The sequence below is a fragment of the Bos grunniens genome, chromosome 5, assembly GCF_055505025.1.
Source record: "Bos grunniens cultivar Pamir isolate PY7600 chromosome 5, Bosgru_T2T1.0, whole genome shotgun sequence".
In the NCBI taxonomy this organism is placed as follows: Eukaryota; Metazoa; Chordata; class Mammalia; order Artiodactyla; family Bovidae; genus Bos; species Bos grunniens.
This window is the reverse complement of record NC_141169.1, coordinates 96,162,012-96,184,207: the sequence shown is the minus strand read 5'-3', so window position 1 is coordinate 96,184,207 and position 22,196 is coordinate 96,162,012. Positions and strand designations below refer to the sequence as shown.

General features: G+C 41.9%; 3 protein-coding genes across 4 annotated transcripts in view; 1 reads left to right on the top strand and 2 right to left on the bottom strand.

The window, feature by feature from the left end:
• The window catches only part of GUCY2C (guanylate cyclase 2C), a 100,985-nt gene extending 82,655 nt beyond the window's left edge, over positions 1-18,330 (bottom strand). Inside the window, exons 1-2 of one of the 2 annotated variants that reach the window (XM_086401913.1) lie at positions 17,743-18,330; positions 15,508-15,546 (exon numbers count right to left, since the gene is read on the bottom strand). The gene's annotated coding sequence lies outside the window, so the exon portion shown is untranslated. Of the gene's footprint in view, positions 1-15,110; positions 15,335-15,507; positions 15,547-17,742 lie in introns of those variants that run through there. The other variant, XM_086401912.1, reaches the window with a different exon arrangement.
• On the bottom strand, positions 7,469-16,332 carry H4C16 (H4 histone 16). Its single transcript, XM_086401926.1, has 2 exons — positions 15,508-16,332; positions 7,469-9,729 (listed from the first exon to the last, which is right to left on the bottom strand). Exon 1 carries the CDS (start codon positions 16,140-16,142, stop codon positions 15,831-15,833), a length of 312 nt encoding a protein of 103 aa, XP_086258052.1. The 5' UTR covers positions 16,143-16,332; the 3' UTR covers positions 7,469-9,729; positions 15,508-15,830.
• H2AJ (H2A.J histone) lies at positions 17,823-18,722 on the top strand. The gene has a single exon (XM_086401924.1). It carries the CDS (start codon positions 18,156-18,158, stop codon positions 18,543-18,545), a length of 390 nt encoding a protein of 129 aa, XP_086258050.1. The 5' UTR covers positions 17,823-18,155; the 3' UTR covers positions 18,546-18,722.
• Positions 18,723-22,196: the final 3,474 nt, after the last annotated feature.

Here is a 22,196-nt window from a genome sequence, read left to right as displayed (position 1 = left end):
GAAAATTCTGAAAGAGAAGGGAATACCAGACCACTGGACCTGCCTCTTGAGAAATCTGTATGAAGGTCAGGAAGCAACAGTTAGAACTGGACATGAAACAACAGACTGGTTCCAAATTGGGAAAGGAGTTCGTCAAGGCTGTATATTGTCACTCTGCTTAGTTAACTTATATGGAGAGTACATCATGAGAAATGCTGGGCTGGATGAAGCACAAGCTGGAATCAAGATTACTGGGAGAACTAACAATAACTTGAGACATGCAGATGACACCACCCTTATGGCAGAAAGTGAAGAATTAAAGAGCCTCTTGATGAAAGTCAAAGAGGAGATGAGAAAGTTGGCTTAAAGCTCAACATTCAGAAAACTAAGATCATGGCATCCTCTCCCATCACTTCAAGGCAAATAGATGGGGAAACAGTGGAAGACTTTATTTTTGGAGCTCCAAAATCACTGCAGATGGTGACTGCAGCCATGAAATTAAAAGATGCTTACTCCTTGGAAAGAAAGTTATAACCAACCTAGATAGCAAATTCAAAAGCAGAGACATTACTTTGCCAACAAAGGTCTGTCTAGTCAAGGCTATGGTTTTTCCAGTAGTCATGTATGGATGTGAGAGTTGGACTACAAAGAAACCTGAGCACCGAAGACTTGATGCTTTTGAACTGTGGTGTTGGAGAAGACTTTTGAGAGTCCCTTGGACTGCAAGGAGATCCAACCAGTCCATCCTAAAGGAGATCACATCTGAGTGTTCATTGGAATGACTGATGTTGAAGCTGGAACTCCAATACTTTGGCCACCTGATGCAAAGAGCTGACTCATTTGAAAAGATCCTGATGCTGGGAAAGATTTAAGGCAGGAGGAGAAGGGGACAACAGAGGATGAGATGGCTGGATGACATCACTGAGTCAATGGACATGAGTTTGGGTAAACTCTGGGAGCTGGCGATGGACAGGGAGGCCTGGCATGCTGCAATCCATGGGGTTGCAAAGAGTTGGACACGACTGAGAGACTGAACTGAACTGGATATCTATCCTTCTAAAACTCTTTCAAAAAACTTCCCAGGAAGGAACACTTCCAAACTGATTCCATGATGCCACCATCACCCAGATACCAAAACCAGACAAAGAAAACACAAAAAAAGAAAACTACACGACAATATCACTGATGAATATAGATGCAAAACTCCTCAACATTCTTCGGCATTGTCCTTCTTTGGGAATGGGATGAAAACTGACCTTTTCCAGTCTTGTGGCCACTGCTGAATTTTCCAAATTTGCTGACATATTGAGTGCAGCACTTTCACAGCATCATCTTTTAGGATTTGAAAAAGTTCAGCTGGAACTCCATCACCTCCACTAGCTTTGTAGTGATGCTTCCTAAGGCCCACTTGACTTCACACTCCAAAATGTCTAGCTTTAGGTGAGTGACCAACCACATCATCATGGTTTTCTGGGTCATTAAGACCTTTTTTTTGTATAGTTCTTCTTTGTTTTCTTGCCACCTCTTTCTTAATCTCTTCTGCTTCTGTTATACACACTTAGTCGCTCAGTCATGTCTGACTCTTTGCAACCTCATGGACTGTAGCCTGCCATGCTCTTCTATCCATGGAATATTCCAGGCAAAAATATTGGAGTGGGTAGCCATTCCCTTTTCCAGGCGATCTTAGCGACCCAGTGATCAAACCAATGTCTCCTGCATTGCAGGCAGATTCTTTACCATCTGGATCTTCCTTTGTGGCTCAGCTGGTAAAGAATCTGCCTGCATTGAGGTTGACCTAGGTTCAATCCCTGGGTTGGGAAGATCCCCTGGAGAAGGGAAAGGCTACCCACTCCAGTATTCTGGCCTGGAGAATTCCATGGACTGTATAGTCCAGGGGATTGCAAAGAGTCGGACACGATTGAGTGACTTTCAGTTTTCCACTTTCTTTACCATCTGAGCCACAAGGGATGCCCCTGCTTCTGTTAGGTCCTTACCATTTTTGTCCTTTATCATGTCCATCTTTGCATGAAATGTTCCCTTAATGTCTCCAATTTTCTTGAAGACATCTGTGGTCTTTCCCATTCCTCTATTCTTTGCGTTGTTCAAGTAAGAAGGCTTTCTTATCTCTCTTTGCTCTTCTCTGGAACTTTGCATTTAGTCAGGTATATTTTTCCCTTTCTCCCTTACCTTTTGCTTCTCTTTTCTCATCTATTTGTAAAGGCAAATATCATGCTAGTATTCTGAAAGTAGTTTAACTCTGCTGACCCTTTAAAGTGTCTTGAGGACCTTCACCTGAGGAGTCTACAGACTATGCTTTGAGAACTACTACTTTACATGGTAGTTATCTTATCACGTTGTAGGTCTCCTCACCTATCCTTCTCTGCCTTGCTAAACTGCACTCACTTGAGGACGGTTGCATCAACTGTTCCCCGGCTGGGAACGCTCTACCACTGGTATCTTTATTACCAGTTTTCAACTCAATGGCACCTCCTAGAGACACCAGTTGTGGTTAACCAGTTTAAAGAACACCTCTCTCCCCTAGTCACTCTCTTTTATGTTACTTCACATTACTTTCTTTATGAGAGTTATCATCATTTGATACTATCTTGTTTGTTAATTAATATGCCTCCCTTATTAGAATTTAAGTGTGGTAATTTGAGGAACTGAGTTGTCTTATTTCTGTACCTCCAGCTCCCAGAAGACTGCAGTCAAAATTCAATAAATATTTTAAAAGACCTTGAGGAATTAAAAGAAAAAGTAGATACTGCAGCAATTTGAAAAGCACAAAGCCTTATAAGGCAGTTTATTATAGTTTTCAGTATTAATATTCCAAGGACTACTATCTCATGACATTTCTTCATTGTTCTCTCCACAACAGTATAGAACTCGCATTGTTCTGTTTTCCATTTCCCATTATTACACTTGGATGGAATGTAAAATACTTTAGGGCATAGACAAAGAAGCTAGAAAGGCACATAAAATATCCTTCTACTTAAAAAAAAGTAATTCTTTTCCGTAGTATTTTTAGAGTATAGTGTATGTAAAGGTTAACATTTATGAGCAGGATCAATTTGGGATATTTGACACCTTTGTGTTTTGAGTTTTCTTATTCAGGAACATGGTCTGTCCCTTTACTCACATCTTTATTGATGCATCTAAATGAAGTTTTACTATTTTCTATATAAGTATACTGTATATTATTTATTAGAATTATTCGTAACTATGTATTAACACTTTTGTTGTTCTTGTAAGTCAATTGTAAGTTGTATTTTTAAAATCTTACTGTTTATGTATAGAAATTTAAAACTTCTTGTATTGATCTTGTATCTGGCAATCTTGCTAAGCTTTTATTGCACACTAACAATTTGTATGGAGAAGGCAATGGCACCCCACTCCAGTACTCTTGCCTGGAAAATCCCATGGACAGAGGAGCCTGGTAGGCTGCAGTCCATGGGGTCACTAGGAGTCAGACACAACTGAGCAACTTCACTTTCACTTTTCACTTTCATGCATTGGAGAAGGAAATGGCAACCCACTCCAGTGTTCTTGCCTGGAGGATCCCAGGGATGGGGGAGCCGGTGGGCTGCCGTCTATGGGGTCGCACAGGGTCGGACATGACTGAAGTGACTTAGCAGCAGCAGCAGCAGCAGCAATAATTTGTAAATCAGTTTTTTTGTATATAAAAGCACATCATTTACTAAGCGACATTTTTTTTCTCTTTTTATTATATCGCTCCAAATAGAAACCAGGAGACTACGCATCTTAATTTGCCTAGGTGGGTTGGTAAGATTGCTTTTATATCCTTATTTTCCCCTTTTCTAACGTACTGCTTTCACCTAACAGTATATATCTTGCTGTATTTCCTATTTTAAAGATGATGACATCTAACATTTCACCAAGAAATTCACTGTAGGAATTCAGTTTCTATTTTTTCAGATTATTTTATCATGTTAATGACATTTCCTTCAATTTGTAGGTTCCAAGTTTCTAAACATAAACAATGTTTTAGTTGTATTGTTTTCTCTATTGATATGATCAAATGTTTTTTCTACTTTTATTTTTTCATGAGGAAATGATATCAGTATATTTATCATACTGAACTATTGCTGGAATAGTTGCATCCTGAAATAAACTCCACTTGGTCATGATATATACTTATTTTCTTATTTATACATTGCTAGATTTGGTTTGCTATTATTTTATTTGGACTTTTACATCTATGTCTTGAGTGATATTTATCCATAATGTACATTTATAACATGAGAAAGTACTGCCTATGTCAGGCTTTGGGGTCAAGGTTGTACCAATCTCATAATATATGTTGGGAGCATTGTTTCTTTTTTCTATTCTTTGGAAGAGTCTGTATAAGATTAGAATAATCTGCTGAATATTCAGGGAGGGTGAGATGTTTTAGGACAACAAGAAAAAGTGAAAATCACAAAGGAAAAGCTAGGTTTTTTTTCTCCTACATTAGAATTATGAACTTCTATTCATCAAGTGCACTATAAAAAATGAAAATACAAGAGAAAATTGTAGTATGAACAACACCAAAGGGTTAATATACACATATTACCGTAAGACACCTACAAGTCAGTAAGAAACAATCAAATGTAAAAATGATGTACGTAATTTCATTCTAATCACTGTCCCCTGTATCCTGTTCTTCCGACCTTATGTAGGTAACAGTTTTTACTAATTTCATTTTAAATCATTCCAGCTTTTTAAAAGCATAGAGGAATATATATTCTTTAACTTTCTTTCTTGTCTACTGACATCATTTAAAGGCAAAAGTTCCTAGAACTATGCTCACATCTGTACAGAGATTTTCCTTCTTATTTTTCAAATAACTGCACAATATTTCATCATGCAGCTGCTTTTTATTGTTTATTTAGGCAGTCTTATTTTATTGAACATGAATTTTTCCCAATCCTTGGGTACAAATATTGCTGCAATGGGTAATCTGTGCATGATTTATACTTGGGATTTAATGTGGCATGATTTTGAAATTAACCTCCAACTAGAACCATAGCCCTCCATTGGTTTTTCTGGGCAACAATCTCTTTGGTTGGTGACTACAACAAATTTTACTGAAAATCCCAAACCCACCATACACCAGGAATTAGTGTGGGTCTGAATATATATGGCTTAACCAGAGACAAGGGCTTTTTGATAAGACATAAAGAGACTGAAGTTTCTGTACTGGGTTGTGTCTCTCCCACTGGAGATAATAAGTGAAAGTTGCTCAGTCGTGTCCAACTCTTTGTGACCCCATGGAGTACACAGTCCATGGAATTCTCCAGGCCAGAATACTGGAGTGGATAGCCGCTCCCTTCTCCAGGGGATCTTTCCAACCCAGGGATTGAACCCAGGTCTCCTGTATTGCAGATGAATTCTTTACTAGCTGGGCCACAAAGATACTGAAATATTAATATGCACTGGTAGACATAATTAAATGACCAAGAAGAAATTACAATTCCTTGTAAACAGTTTACAGACAACAATAAAAGGGAGATGTTAATGCTTCAGGCTAATTACAATATTAATCTCACTCAAATTATAAATTGCTGTTTCTCAAAATGGATCTTAAAAAAAATTTTTTTAAGTAATATAAGTGAATGATATCAAATCAAATAGAAAAAAATCTTGTGATGTCCTTACAGATATGTCAGCCCCACTTCACATAGGAAATTTTAAGTCTGACTCCTGGTTTTTTAAGTTTGAATATTATTGCTTCTATCAATTGCCTCTATGGTTCCTGCATATCTTTCACTTCAACAGTGTAAAAGTTTTATTGCCAGAAGGAACAGTATCATATCTAAAGCCCTGATAGCATATTTACATGGCAAGCAGATGTATTAGATGGATGCTACCTTTGCATAAAACAAAAAATATTCAAGTTACCTAGCCATAGTAGTGTCATATATACATAACTGACATATGTATATAGGTTTCTCTGGTGGCTCAGATAGTAAAAAATTTGCCTGCAATGCAGGAGACATGGGTTCTATCCTTGGATCGGGAAGATTCCCTGGAGAAGGGAATGGAAACCCACTCCAGTATTCTTGTCTGGAAAATTCCATGGACGGAGGAACCTGGTGGACTGTAGTTCATGGGGTCACAAAGAGTCAGACATGACTGAGCGACTAATATATAAGCACAATAAATGAAGAAGGTATTTTAGATCATTTTGAAGTGTACTAGTAAATTACTGGCTTGCCAAAATAATGAATCTATGTTAAAAACAAGTTCATAATTAAAAAAAGGAAGATAACAATAATGACTCAAAAAAATGTTTCAAGGAAAGCCAAATAGTTAACAATAAGCAAAATATACTTTTGCTTTTTAAGACATAGTTTAAGCAAAACATCATTATCAATTATATTAGATTTTATAATAACATACTGATTTATAGGTTTCTGTTAAGTAATTTATAAAGTCTGCTTTCACAGTGTCTTTAATATGAACTGTAAGCATGAACAGTAAGCATCTGCTATACTTTGACATTTAAGTAACATAAAAATCAAAATGTCTTAAACTAATACAAGAAGTCTGTAAGACAGTTTTCCCTTCACTCAAATTTGAGAAAGGGCTTCCTCAGTGGTTCACTGGTAAAGAACCTGCCTGCAATGCAGGAGACGATCCCTGGGTGAAGATCCCCTAGTGGAGAACACCGTAGCCCACACCAGTATTTTTGCCTGGAGAATCCCATGGACAGGGGATGCTGGTGGGCTACAGTTCATGGGGTTGCAAAGAGTCGGGCATGACTGAGCAACTAACACACAGAACAGGCTGGTATAGTTTTTAACAAAAATAGAGACAAGTGGATGATCAGAAACAAGGAAAACCTTGAAAGAAGATCAAGAAGTATCTCAAGTCAACGACCTAACTTTAAAGCTCAAGAACCTAGAAAAAGGAACTAGATTGCTGGTGTATTAAGAATTGCAGGTGACAAAACAGCACATCAGATGAGGCAAAATAATAATAAATAAATGGAATTCAAGTTCATTGATACCCAAAGGCCAAAAAAATAAAATTAAACCAAAAGAGTTACTCAGAGGGATAAAAGGTAACAACCTATAAAGAAGGTATGGCAGTCATGAAGTTTAAATACCAAATCAGAAAAAAGAATTCTGTAAAATAAATACTATTCAAAATATGAGGATAAATTGAAAGAAACAGAAACATAGGTGACAACAAGATACTATCAGGAGCAATATGTATTGAGTAGATAAAAATAGCCATAGAGTCTATTTTGAAAATATAATAATTAGCAATATTGAATAAATAGATATAAACTGAGTTGTCATATTTTAAAACACATGTTATGCCTCCTTGTCCAAGATCCAGAAGACATTGTCAAAACTAGTCATATATGAAATTTCAATAATTTCCAAAAAGAAGAAATTACAGAGCTCACAAATTTCTAGCCCAAATTAATAACTAGAAATTAATACTGATAACTGAAACAAGAAAACATTACAACTATGGGTAAAATTTTAACCTCTTTAATAATTAGGTTAGGATGAGATGATATAAAAGTAAAACTTTATTATTATGACAAATAATAAAATATACTATAACATTTCAAAAGTTTGATATTTGTCCAAAGCTGTAACAGAAATAAATCCAAAGTCATAACTTACACGTTTATTTTAAAAATTAAAAATCTAAAATGCACTGGGAATAACAGGTTTTGGAGAAGTGGTAAAAAATGATATTAAGGAAATTACAAAACATAATATAAATAAAAGTTGTTTAAAGTTTTTAAAAAGATAAATTATTTTTGAAGATAACAATAAACAGATTTCTGAAAAATATCAGAAAAAAGATAACACAAAGTCAATGTGTTGACTTTAACATGAATGTGTTGACTTTAAAATGAAGTGGTCTCCTTGCTTATTACTCCATCATCTTGGGAAGACGTGAACGTGAAGTCGCTCAGTCGTGTCCGACTCTTTGCAATCCCATGGACTGTAGCCTACCAGGCTCCTCTGTCCATGGGATTTTCCAGGCAATAGTACTGGAGTGGGTTGCCATTTCCTTCTCCAAGGGATCTTCCCAACCCAGGGATCGAACCCGGGTCTCCCACATCGTAGACAGACACTTTACCATCTGAGCCACGGAAGACACATGTACCTTAATGTCCACTTCAGAGCTATTTACAATAGCTAGGACATGGAAGAAACCTAGATGGCCATTGGCAAATGAATGGATAAGGAAGTTGTGGTACATATACACAATGGAATATTCAGTTCAGTTCAGTTGCTCAGTCGTGTCCAACTCTTTGAGACTCCATGAATTGCAGCACGCCAGGCCTCCCTGTCCATCACCAACTCCTGGAGTTCACTCAAACTCAAGTCCATCGAGTCGGTGATGCTATCCAGCCATCTCATCCTCTGTCGTCCCCTTCTCCTCCTGCCTCCAATCTCTCCCAGCATCAGAGTCTTTTCCAATGAGTCAACTCTTTGCATGAGGTGGCCAAAGTACTGGAGTTTCAGCTTTAGCATCATTCCTTCCAAAGAACACCCAGGACTGATCTCCTTTAGGATGGACTGGCTGGATCTCCTTGCAGTCCAAAGGACTCTCAAGAGTCTTCTCCAACACCACAGTTCAAAAGTATCAATTCTTCGGCACTCAGCTTTCTTCACAGTCCAACTCTCACATCCATACATGACTACTGGAAAAACCATAGCCTTTACTAGATGGACCTTTGTTGGCAAAGTAATGTCTCTGCTTTTGCATATGCTATCTAGATTGGTCATAACTTTCCTTCCAAGGAGTAAGTGTCTTTTAATTTCATGGCTGCAGTCACCATCTGCAGTGATTTTGGAGCCCCAAAAAATAAAGTCTGTCACTGTTTCCCCATCTATTTCCCATGAAGTGATGGGACCGGATGCCATGATCTTCGTTTTCTGAATGTTGAGCTTTAAGCCAACTTTTTCACTCTCCTCTTTCACTTTCATCAAGAGGCTTTTTAGTTCCTCTTCACTTTCTGCCATAAGGATGGTGTCATCTGCGTATCTGAGGTTATTGATACTTCTCCCGGCAATCTTGATTCCAACTTGTGCTTCTTCTAACCCAGCATTTCTTATGATGTACTCTGCATATAAGTTAAATAAGCAGGGTGACAATATACAGCCTTGACATACTCCTTTTCCTATTTGGAACCAGTCTGTTGTTCAATGTCCAGTTCTAACTGTTGCTTCCTGACCTGCATATAGGTTTCTCAAGAGGCAGGTCAGGTGGTCTGGTATTCCCATCTCTTTCAGAATTTTCCACAGCTTACTGTGATGTACACAGTCAAAGGCTTTGGCATAGTCAATAAAGGAGAAATAGATGTTTTTCTGGAACTCTCTTGCTTTTTTGATGATCCAGCGGATGTTGGCAATTTGATCTCTGGTTCCTCTGCCTTTTCTAAAACTGGCTTGAACATCTGGAAGTTCACGTTTCACGTATTGTTGAAGCCTGCTGCTAAGTCGCTTCAGTCATGTCTGACTCTGTGCGACCCCATAGATGGCAGCCCACCAGGCTCCCCCGTCCCTGGGATTTTCCAGGCAAGAACACGAGTGGGTTGCCATTTCCTTCTCCAATGCATGAAAGTGAAAAGTGAAAGTGAAGTTGCTCAGTCGTATCCTACTCTTCGCAACCCCATGGACTGCAGCCTACCAGGCTCCTCCGTCCGTGGGATTTTCCAGGCAAGAGTGCTGGAGTGGGGTGCCATTGCCTTCTCCGTTGTTGAAGCCTACTCAGCTACAAAAATGAACACAGTTGAGTCAGTTCTAATGAGGTGGATGGTCCTAGAGCTTATTATACAGAATGAAGTAAGTCAGAAAGAGAAAGACAAATATCATATATTAATGCATATATATGGAATCTATAAAGATGGTACTGACAACCTTACGTACAGGGCAGCAAAGGAGACATAGATGTAAAGAATAGACTTTTGGTCTCAGTGGGAGCAAAGTATTCTTACCTTGAGAACCTCATGAACAGTATGAAAAGGCAAAAAGGTATGACACTGAAAGATGAACTCCCCAGGTTGGTACGTGCCCAATGTTACTGGAGAAGAGTGGAGAAATAACTCCAGAAAGACTGAAGAGATGAAGCCAAAGCAAAAACAACGCCCAGTTGTAAATGTGACGGGTGATGGAAGTAGTCTGATGCTGCAAAGAGCAATACTGCATAGGAACCTGGAATGTTAGGTCCACAAATCAAGGCAAATTGGGAGGTCAAATAGGAAATGGCAAGAGTGAACGTTGACATTTTAGGAATCGGTGAACTAAAATGGACTGGAATGGGTGAATTTAACTCAGATGACCATTATATCTACTACTGTGGGCAGGAATCCCTTAGAAGAAGTGAAGTAGCCATCATAGGCAATAAAGAGTCTGAAATGCAGTACTTGAATGCAATCTCAAAAACGACAGGATGATCTCTGTTCATTTTCAAGGCAAACCATTCGATATCACAGTAATCCAGGTCTATGCCACAACCAGTAATGCTGAAGAAGCTAAAATTGAACACCTCTATGAAGACCTACAAGACCTTCTAGAACTAACACCAAAAAAGATGTCCTCTTCATTGTAGGAGACTGGAATCCAAAAGTAGGAAGTCAAGAAACACCTGGAGTAACAGGCAAATTTGGCCTTGGAGTACAAAACAAAGATCAAAGACTAATAGAGTTTTGCTAAGAGAATGCACTGGTCATAGCAAACACCCTCTTCCAACAACACAAGAGAAGACTCTACACATGGACATCACCAGATGGCCAACACCAAATCAGATTGATTATATTCCTTGCAGCCAAAGATGGAGAAGCTGTATACTGTCAGCAAAAAAACAAGACCAGGAGCTGACTGTGGCTCGGATCACGAACTCCTTATTGCCAAATTCAGACTTAAATTGATGAAAGTAGGGAAAACCACTAGATCATTCAAGTATGACCTAAATCAAATACCTTACAATTATACAGTGGAAGTGACAAATAGATTGAAGGGATTATATCTGATAAAGTGCCTGAAGAACTATGGATGGAGGTTCATGACATTGTATAGGAAGCAGTGATCAAGACCATCCCCAAGGAAAACAAATGGAAAACGGGAAAATGGTTACCTGCGGAGGCTTTACAAATAGCTGAGAAAAGAAGAGAAGCTAAAGGCAAAGGAGAAAAGGAAAGATATACCCATTTGAATGCAGAGTTCAGAGAATAGCAAGGATAGATAAGAAAGCCCTCCTCAGTGATCAGTGCAAAGAAATAGAGGAAAATAATAGACTGGGAAAGACTAGAGATCTCAAGAAAACTGACATACCAAGGGAACATTTCATGCAAAGATGGGCATAATTAAGGACAGAAAGGTATGGACCTAAAAGCAGCAGAAGATGTTAAGAATACATGGCAAGAATACACAAGAGAACTATATAAAAAAGATCTTCCCGACCCAGATAATCATGATGGTATGATTACTCACCTAGAGCCAGACATCCTGGAATGTGAAGTCAAGTGGGCCTTACAAAGCATCACTACGTACAAAGCTAGTGGAGATGATAGAATTCCAGTTGAGCTATTCCATATCCTGAAAGATGATGCTGTGAAAGCGCTGCACTCAATATGCCAGCAAATTTGGAAAACTCAGCAGTGACCACAGGACCGGAAAAGGTCAGTTTTCATTCCAATCCCAGAGAAAGGCAATGCCAAAGAATGCTCAAACTACCGCATAACTGCACTCCTTCCACACGCTAGTAAAGTAATGCTCAAAATTCTCCAAGCCAGGCTTCAGCAATACTGAACCGTGAACTTCGAGATGTTCATGCCGGTTTTAGAAAAGGCAGAGGAACCAGAGATCAAATTGCCAACATCCGCTGGATCATTGAAAAAGCAAAAGAGTTCCAGAAAAACATCTATTTCTGCTTTATTGACTATGCCAAAGCCTTTGACTGCGTGGATCACAACAAACTGTGGAAAATTCTGAAAGAGATGGGAATACAAGACCACCTGACACACCTCATGAGAAATCTGTATGCAGGTCAGGAAGCAACCGTTGGAACTGGACATGGAACAACAGACTGGTTCCAAATAGAGAAAGGAGTACGACAAGGCTGTATATTATCACCCTGTTTAACTTATATGAAGAGTATATCCTGGGAAATGCTGGGCTGGAGGAAGCACAAGCTGGAATCAAGATTGCCAGGAGAAACATCAATAACCCCAGATATGCAAATGACACCATCCTTATGGCAGAAAGTGAAGAACTAAAGAGCCTCTTGATGAAAATGAAAGAGGAGAGTGAAAAAGTTGGCTTAAAGCTCAACATTCAAAAAACTAAGATCATGGTATCCGGTCCCATCACTTCATGGCAAATAGATAGAGAAACAGTGGAAACAGTGGCAGACTTTATTTTTGGGGGCTCCAAAATCACTGCAGATGGTGACTGCAGCCATGAAATTAAAAGACGCTTACTCCTTGAAGGAAAGTTATGACCAACCTAGATAGCATATTAAAAAGCAGAGACATTACTTTGCCAACAAAGGTCTGTCTAGTCAAGGCTATGGTTTTTCCAGCAGTCATGTATGGATGTGAGTTGGATTATAAAGAAAGCTGAGTGCCGAAGAATTGATGCTTTTGAACTGTGGTGTTGGAGAAGACTCTTGAGAGTCCCTTGGACTGCAAGGAGATCCAACCAGTCCATCCTAAAGGAAATTAGTCCTGAATATTCATTGGAAGGACTGATGTTGAAACTGAAGCTCCAGTACTTTGGCCACCTGATGTGAAGAACTGACTCATCTGAAAAGACCTTGATGCTGGGAAAGACTGAAGGCCGGAGGAGAAGGGGACAACAGAGGATGAGATGGTTGGATGGCATCACCGCCTGACATGAATTTCAGTAAGTTCCGGGAGTTGGTGTTGGACAGGGAGGCCTGGCATGCTGTAGTCCATGGGGTTGCAAAGAGTCAGACACAACTGAGCAACTGAACTCAACTGATGGCTTATTTATCTCTGAATCTTCAAGTTAACAGTTCTTGGGATAAAAGAGGCATTAAATGTTCAAACTAGAAGAGATCTAGTTTGCTACAGGATCTAATTTCAACAGGACTTCATTCCATATTGCAAGAAAAGCATTTTGGAAGCAGTTTAAATTCTTTATTTAACAAACATGTATAGTAATGCATTCTACATTTTCTGAAGTTAACTCCCGAAAATCTCAGTTCTAATTTCAGATAACTTGTGTTCTCAAATTATGTGACCCCCTTTTGGTTTGGAAAATCATTTCTTCAGGACTGGATACTACCATGGGACTCAAACAGAAACAAAGACTTCTCATGTTCAAATAATTTGGTATTATTTTATAAAATACATAAAACATAAACAAAAATATGCTGTGCTTACAAGGGAAAATTTAGTTCTACTCAGTTCAGTTCAGTCATTCAGTCTTGTCCGACTCTTTGCCACCCCATGAATCGCAGCATGCCAGGCCTCCCTGTCCATCACTAACTCCCGGAGTTCACTCAGACTCACGTCCATCGAGTCGGTGATGCCATCCAGCCATCTCATCCTCTGTCGTCCCCTTCTCTTCCTGCCCCCAATCCCTCCCAGCATCAGGGTCTTTTCCAATGAGTCAACTCTTCGCATGAGGTGGCCAAAGTACTGGAGTTTCAGCTTCAGCATCATTCCTTCCAAAGAACACCCAGCCCTTTAGAATGGACTGGCTGGATCCCTTTGCAGTCCAAAGGACTCTCAAGAGTCTTCTTCAACACCACAGTTCAAAAGTTCTACTAGACAGGTTCAAAAAATATTGATGCTACCATCAAAAATATAAACAAAAAATAATCCCAAGTAACTTAAATACTTAAGGAATAGATATTTTAAATTACCATACGAATACTTATTTTCATGCTCCACTGCAGTCCCACCTTCATTCTCAATAATCTGATTCACACTAAATTGGGGGTTTAATAGGTACATTAACTATCTATTCAAATTCACACATTCACTCCCTCAACAAATATAAACGTACTCAAGTGTGCCATACCCTGATGCTTCTTTTAGGTAACTTAAGGGTTTTCTTCCTTTGAACTAAAGAAAGTTGAGCTTCTGGAACTGTCTCACTGCCTAGAAATTTAAGACATAACCAGCACCACAGATACGTTTGAGTATGGAGAAGAAAGTACCAAGAAGTGAAATGTCAGCAAATGGGGGATGGGGGCTCCCTGGAAGCGGCAGTGGCACATAAGGGTTAAGAACAGTGCTGGGTTCAAATCCTGATTCCAGTACTTTCCCCCTGTATCCGTTACCTCGTCTATAAAATGGTAATTAATAATAAATAATTCATAGATTTGCTGGAGAATCGAATGCAAAAATGGAATACAATGTGTTCCAAAGTGGCTGATATTCATTAAACGGTATGATGCCAGTCTCTGCTGCGGTAACAAGGGAAATGTTTTCCTGGCTAGAGTTCATCTCGGATATATACGGCTTAAAATGAAATGTACATACATCACTGTCAAGGCTGGGAAACTACCCCACAGCCAATCCAGACAACCAGTCCATGAAGCTAAGTGATTTCACGATGTCCAGACAAGCCAGAGCTAGGAGAGATTAGTCAGGGTTCATGGGATCACACTGCATTTTGGTGTTCTAAGCCCCTTCCCAATTTCCATCACACAGACAAGCTGGTGAGGAAGGACACAGCCAGAAGTCAAGCACGGCCCTTAAAGGACTTCGGCTCCAGCCTCGCCCTTGCCGGCAGCACGCAGGTGGAGCCCCCTGTCTTCAGTCCCGCCTTTGACACCAGGAAAAGCCCGCAAACCGGCCCTCCTTACTCGGTCTCCTGGGCAGGACAAATGGGTAGGACTTCATGACTATACAGCTCTCTCGCTACATCATTTTCACCGAACTCTTTAGACTACAACCCGCCGCCCCACTCCTTCCCGCAGCCCCGGGCCGGGCGGTTCTGAACAGGACCGTCACTTAGAAAGCCAGGGTTTATCTCCTAGGGGCGACCGGGTCACAAGACCCTCTCTCTCCCGGGCAACAGTACTGCCTGCGCCCTGGCAGCGCTGCCGGTTAACTCCTGGATTCCCACGCCCCGGGGCTTGAGCACCGCCGCTGGGCAGTCGGGGGTTGGGATGCTCACCAGCTCGGCGCGACCACCTTTGTGCAGCCGACCCATGAGTAGCGCAGGTGCCGACGGTTTAGGCCTGGCCTTGCACTCGCCCACACGCGGCAGCCCTACATTCCGCGTCGAAGTTGGATTAATTCTCGCTCAAACATTCCGTCAATATATAAAATATTAACGCTTGGCAAGACCCCTGCGCGCAACTCTAGGCCTGCACCTCGCGCTTTCCTATTGGATACTACAATAGGTCTCAGAGGTGGGGCCGGCCCCATCGGCGAGAACCACTCCCTCTGATACCTCCCGTCCAATCGGAGGCAGGGAGCCGCACTTGCCTTATTTGCATACAAGTTACTCTACATAAGCTCAGATCCCGAGGCATTCGCTCCGAAAACACCTATTTCTAAGTTGACGATACCTGTTTCCCAAACGGAGTCCAAACTCAGCACTTCAGCGTCTGAAACAAAGGGGAAGATCACTTACTGCCCTGCGATGCATTTCCTAAGCTACGTCCCTAGCGCGGGCCCCGGGCTCCCCACTTCGAGCTTTGCTGCTCACACCTCCCCCAGCCTCAAGCCTAACCCCGAATCATCCGTCCGAACAACTGCAATTGTAAAGCTTCCTCTGAAGCACCTATTAGCACATTCACCATGAAACTTAAGCGTGATCAACCCTTTTTTTGAGGTTTTGGTGGCCCTAAAAAGGGCCTTTTGGAATCTGATGATAAGCCGCAGGCAGAGCTCAGCCACCGAAGCCGTAGAGGGTGCGGCCCTGGCGTTTCAGAGCGTACACCACATCCATGGCCGTGACCGTCTTGCGCTTGGCGTGCTCCGTGTACGTCACTGCATCGCGGATCACGTTTTCCAAGAACACTTTGAGCACTCCACGGGTCTCCTCGTAGATGAGCCCTGAGATGCGCTTGACACCACCACGGCGGGCAAGACGGCGAATTGCGGGCTTCGTAATGCCCTGGATGTTGTCCCGTAAGACCTTCCGGTGACGCTTGGCACCTCCCTTACCTAGCCCTTTTCCTCCTTTGCCCCTGCCAGACATTTTCAACAAGAAAGAGACGACAATCGTATTAAGCAAGCTCGTAACAGTTCGGGAAGCTAAGAACCTGAGCTAATATATCCTTATAGCGGACCTGGTTGAAAACCTCAAGATAGTGGGCGGAGCTAAGTCCCCAAAAGGTTTTTTTTTTTTTTTAATCCCCTCCCTACAAAATTTTTCGGTTGCTTATTTGGGAAAACTTCTTGTTATTTTTGCCATGAAATTGAGGAAAGACTAGACAGAAATTATATTGCCGTTTCTCCATACTTAAAAAACGGTAGGCCAGATCCAGTGAGCGCTGAGTTTCCCTTGTCTCTTTCCTCCACCTTGTCCGCCCCCGCCTCTCTCTAGCGCGGGAATTCTAATTTTATAGTTTTCCAACGAAATGCACACTTTTATAATACTATTCTTAGACTAATTTGAAACTGAGTAGGAAGTGGGAATGCTTTACTACTTTTAAATTTCAAAGCAGTTGCTTTACACCTGTGGGTCTTTTTAAGTCACCAGTTGGGGTAGAGGAAATCTTTCAATCGTTCTTTTTCTCTTTTGTGGCCCCGCGAAGAAAAAATTAAATTTTCAAAAAGAGTCTAACCTTACCCCTTACTCCCCGCCCCCACCCCCGACTTTTCTCTTGCAGCTTCTTCTGCACAATTTGTAGATTTTACTGCTTCCTCCGTCCCCCACCCCCAGCCCAAGCACGGGGTTTTGCTTCTCAAACGACAATTTCTGTGATTCGTTAAAATAATGTAACATTCTTATTTCATTAAAACTCTAAGTTCTTGTGAAATTCCAGTATTCTTGCCTAGAGAATCCCAGGGATGGGGGAGCCTGGTGGGCTGTCGTCTATGGGGTCGCACAGGGTCGGACACGACTGAAGCGACTTGGCAGCAGCAGCATGATCATGGCTTTAAATCAGACGGTTCTCATTTAAGAAATTCCTTGAGAAAAACGGAACTTTGAGTAGTGTCACCACTCTAGGAGACAGGACTGTTTCCCCAAAAGGTTCATACTACGAAAAAAGGCAGCAGTAACACCATGAGGAATGAATATTTTGGTAAATTGTGCTTCCTGCACCTAGTCCTGACGAATAAGCCTTTCCAGTAAGAAAGCTTTATGGCAAATATTTGCTTATTATGTATCTATCCTCATCCATCTCTATAGCACAAAAAAGATATTTTTGTTGTTAAAGCAGAATTAAAAGAACCCTCAGAGCACTGGATGACTGGAGCTGGGGTGGGGAGTGCTAAATAGTCACATTGTACCGCATGCTTTTAATGCTTGATTCCAAAGAAAGTTTGGAAGAATCAGGATTCTTGTAATGGCAAAATAGGTGTGTGTGTGTGTGTGTGTGTGTGTGTGTGTGTGTTTTGTTTGTTTTTTAGTATTTACTAAAAAATCAAGGTTAGAATATTTTCAAGTTAGAGATCTCTTGCTTACAAGGATTTTTTTTTTTAGTGTCAATAATAAAGGTAATGTGTCAAAAATTTCAGGCATTCTCAACCAGAACTGCTAGAGGCATTTCTTGCTTGAGTGCTTAGTATTTGTTGACTAAGTTAACTAAGGAGAAGGGGTAACTCTCTTTCCTGATTTTTCTGTTTCTTACCTCGGTTCCTTAATTCTTAAGACATTCTTTTCCTGAGAGCGAAAGAGGACGTTGAAATCTCAGAATCTGCCAAATTCAACCGAACTCAATATATTCAACAGAACCCCAACCGCGGAGCAAGCGCACCTAGATATTCATATGAGCGGTTATGTAAATGAGGACTTAGCAGTTTGCTCTTTTGATTGGAGAGAGTTGGAGAAGGCCGTCCTTCTGCCAGCGTGCTAATTGGGAGCAGAGCCTGCCTGTCATTGGTCACTGGAGCCAAGGATGTTGCGGAGCCCAATGGGAAGGCGCTGCCTAGTGTCAGCAAAGTGTTGGTAGAGGCAGTTCCGGTGTGGTACGTTGCATTCTTGTACTAGGAACCGGATCGCTGGGTTTTTCCTTCTCGCTGGAGTTGTAAGCGAGAGACAAACATGTCTGGTCGCGGAAAGCAGGGCGGCAAAGTGCGGGCAAAGGCCAAGTCCAGGTCCTCCCGCGCGGGCCTGCAGTTCCCAGTGGGCCGAGTGCACAGACTGCTGCGCAAGGGTAACTACGCGGAGCGAGTGGGCGCCGGGGCGCCGGTGTACCTGGCGGCGGTGTTGGAATACCTGACGGCGGAGATCCTGGAGTTGGCTGGCAACGCCGCGCGGGACAACAAGAAGACCAGGATAATCCCTCGCCACCTGCAGCTCGCCATCCGCAACGACGAAGAACTAAACAAGCTTCTGGGGAAAGTGACCATCGCTCAGGGCGGCGTCCTGCCCAACATCCAGGCCGTGCTGCTGCCCAAGAAGACGGAGAGTCAGAAGACGAAGAGCAAATGACCCTGATGCTGCCACAGGGGATCCGGCTTCCCCAGCAAGGGCTGTCTCCAGAGCCGCCCCGCCCGCAGTGTTTTTGAATATGCTTGATGTTATGGAGGGCCGGAGCCATCTAGTGGGGAGGTGGGCGGCGAGGAGACCAACTGGGTCGCGGGCCCAATAAAGTCGGTGAAAATCGTCTGGTCGAGAGAGCTGTGTAGTCGCGGGGCCCTGCCGGGAGACCCAGGGGCGACCGGGAGACCTTTGGAAGAGGTACTGGTGGGTCGGCTTGAGCCACTTTCTGGGCAGGTTTGTTCCGCAATCACCCTCGAGGCGCTACGGGCGGATAAAGGGAGACCAGAAGGGACCCACTGGCGTGAAGGTGGGCAGAGTCGGGGGCTCTCCCTGCTCGCCCGGAAGCAGAGGCGACGCAGAGTAGGTGCGGATGAGGCTGGGCGAGTTGTTTTTACATCCGCCTTCTAGGGCCTGTGCTCCCCTGCCCTGTTAGGGCAGTTCCGGAACCAGTTCTAGGAAAGAGATAGTGATGACGTTGTGGTCTTGGGCAGGAGGTTGTCTGTCCGGCCACACTTTTCAGAAGGGAGAATAACTTTACATCTTGGAAGGGTAGCTTTGACGACACAGTGTCAATTTAACAGATTTTTCTTGGCCTGACAGCTGTTGTGTTTTCTTGTTTGGGGTGTCAGATATTTTTGTGTGCACGCTTATGTTCACATTTCTTTAAAATGAAGGAACCATCCAGTAATATGTGTAGCACAGAAGCCTGAATCATGAAGTTGGAAATTTGTTGCGCTGACACTCATGTTGTGTAATAGTGCAGGGCCTTTAATCATGAGTTACCTATACCCGAGTAGCTTTTAAAATGACTTTCTCAAGTTTCTAGCTTCATAGTGGTCTTATCTCCACAATATCATAGCCCTTTGGAAAGGTAATTGATTTGATTTTGCTTTATAACAACAAATCCCCCTCTTAAGGTCCCTTACGTTCTACCACTGGGCCTGAGGTAATGACTGCATTCCAACAACACCTATTGTGTTTGTGTTGCTTAATGGCACAGTAAGGCTTTCATAAATATGTGAGATGTGAGAAAAGGCAAGGACAGATGGTATGGAGAGAAACATTTCTGCTCAAGAGTTTACATTTAAAAGTTACACAGTAACAACCTTGGTCTGTCCTAGATTGACCCTTCCATTTCCCCCTTTTCTACAAGCTTCCTCCTGTCCTACAAAAAAGATCCTCGTTTATTTAGATTTCACATATTTGCATTCACCTTTTCCTTAAGTCAGAGTTGATGTCATTCTAGGGAAAAGAAAAGGATATGCCTTCCACCATCAATGGCAGTAGTTGGCCTGTTTTCTCAGCATGGACTTTTATTTTTTCCCCAGTATTTACTGAGAACCTCTTGTATGCTATGCACAGTACTGTGTAATGGGCTGCTGTGGCCAGCACAGCAAGTAGGGATCGAAAGTGGTCAACCGCACAGTTTGGGAAAAAGAAACTAGAGACAGAATTAAAGTTTTAAAGATGGGACTGGGGGACTCAAGACCTCTTGGGTCAACAGCCCTGTTCCTCAGAGCCACATCACTTTTATTTAGTGTCTTGGCAAGCAGAAAGTTTCTGTTGTGCTACGATGAAGTCAGCCTCCTGTGTCCCCAGTCACGTCTCCCATTTTATTGATTACTTTAAACTATCTTTGTTATTTTCTTCTACAAAGGCTGTCACCTAGCTGGAGGCCATAGACCCGTATATGCCTTGGGAAAACATCTTAGTGTGTGCACAAGCAGCGTTCTGAACTTGCGCTGGCCCAGTGTTCCAAGGTCCACACTATGTTTTTCCTTAGCTTAGCAGGGCATGACAACCCCAACTGATCAACCCAATGTACTTTTATTTAGGTTGTGCTACATTGCTATACTTTGCTTTTATTCTTTTCCCATGGTGATTTTCTCATGGCTTAGCCAGAGCAATAGGTGGCTATTAACCCCTGCAGCAGGTGATGAGGATACCCTGGCCTATGAGACCAACTAGATTTCCACTCCTGAAACTCACTTTTTTTTTCTGGGTAACTGAAGACCGGAAAATAAACAAATAAGTGACCATCAAAGAAAGGATTCCCTTTCAGCTTCTGCTACTACTAGTGTCTCTCTATTGCTTGTGGAATGGATGTCAGGATTACTTCTCCCATGTGATCAAGTTTGAAGTATATACAAAGGTCAGGCCTCAAGTACCCCTTTTAGGAGGCAGATTATTGCCCCCTATGTCCTAAAGAGAATAGACCCCAAGGGTACGTACCTTGGGCAGTTTCCAAGACGTCCGACTGTTAATTCCACTTCCCGCCTATTCAGAAGTCTTCCTTGTGTAAAATAGTCACAATAGTTATTTTGATAACCGAGATTGTTCCTTTATTCCATGCCAGCTATTGTTCAGTTCAGTCACTCAGTTGTGTCCGACTCTTTGCGACCTCCATGAACCGCAGCATGCCAGGCCTCCCTGTCCATCACCCACTCCCGGAGTCTACCCAAACCCATGTCCATTGAGTCGATGATGCCATCCAATCATCTCATCCTCTGTCGTCCCGTTCTCCTCCTGCCCTTAATATTTCCCAGCATCAGGGTCTTTTCCAATGAATCAGCTCTTCGCATCAGGTGGCCAAAGTATTGGAGTTTCAGCTTCAACATCAGTCCGTCCAATGAACACCCAGGACTGATCTCCTTTAGGATGGACTAGTTGGATCTCCTTGCAGTCCAAGGGACTCTCAAGAGTCTTCAACACCAGAGTTCAAAAGCATCAATTCTACGCTCAGCTTTCTTTATAATCCAACTCTCACATCCATACACAACCACTGGAAAAACCATAGCCTTGACTAGACGGATCTTTGTTGGCAAAGTAATGTCTCTGTTTTTTAATATGCTGTCTAGGTTGGTCATAAAAGTTTCCTTCCAAGAAGTAAGCGTCTTTTAATTTCATGGCTGCAATCACCATCTGTAGTGATTTTGGAGCCCAGAAGAATAAAGTCAGCCACTGTTTCCACTGTTTCTATTTTCCATGAAGTGATAGGACCAGATGCCATCATGTTAGTTTCCTGAATGTTGAGCTTTAAGCCAACGTTTTCCACTCTCCTCTTTCACTTTCATCAAGAGGCTCTTTAGTGCTTCTTCACTTTCTGCCATAAGGATGGTGTCATCTGCATATCTGAGGTTATTGATATTTCTCCCAGCAATCTTGATTCCAGCTTGTGCTTCTTCCAGCCCAGCGTTTCTCATGATGTACTCTGCATATAAGTTAAATAAGCAGGGTGACAGTATACAGCCTTGACGAACTCCTTTACCTATTTGGAACCAGTCTGTTGTTCAATGTCCAGTTCTAACTGTTGCTTCCTGAACTGTATACAAGTTTCTCAAGAGGCAGTTCAAGTGATCTGGTATTCCCATCTTTTTCAGAATTTTCCAGTTTATTGTGATCCACACAGTCAAAGGCTTAGGAATAGTCAATAAAACAGAAATAGATGTTTTTCTGGAACTCTCTTGCTTTTTCGATGCCAGCTATTGTATGCTCAGTAAATAGAATTACAAGTTTCTACGGGGATATGGGCTTACCTTTATAGGTTAAAGTAGAGGTAACTAATGAATATTTTGTTGTTTTTAATGCCCAGTTGTTAGG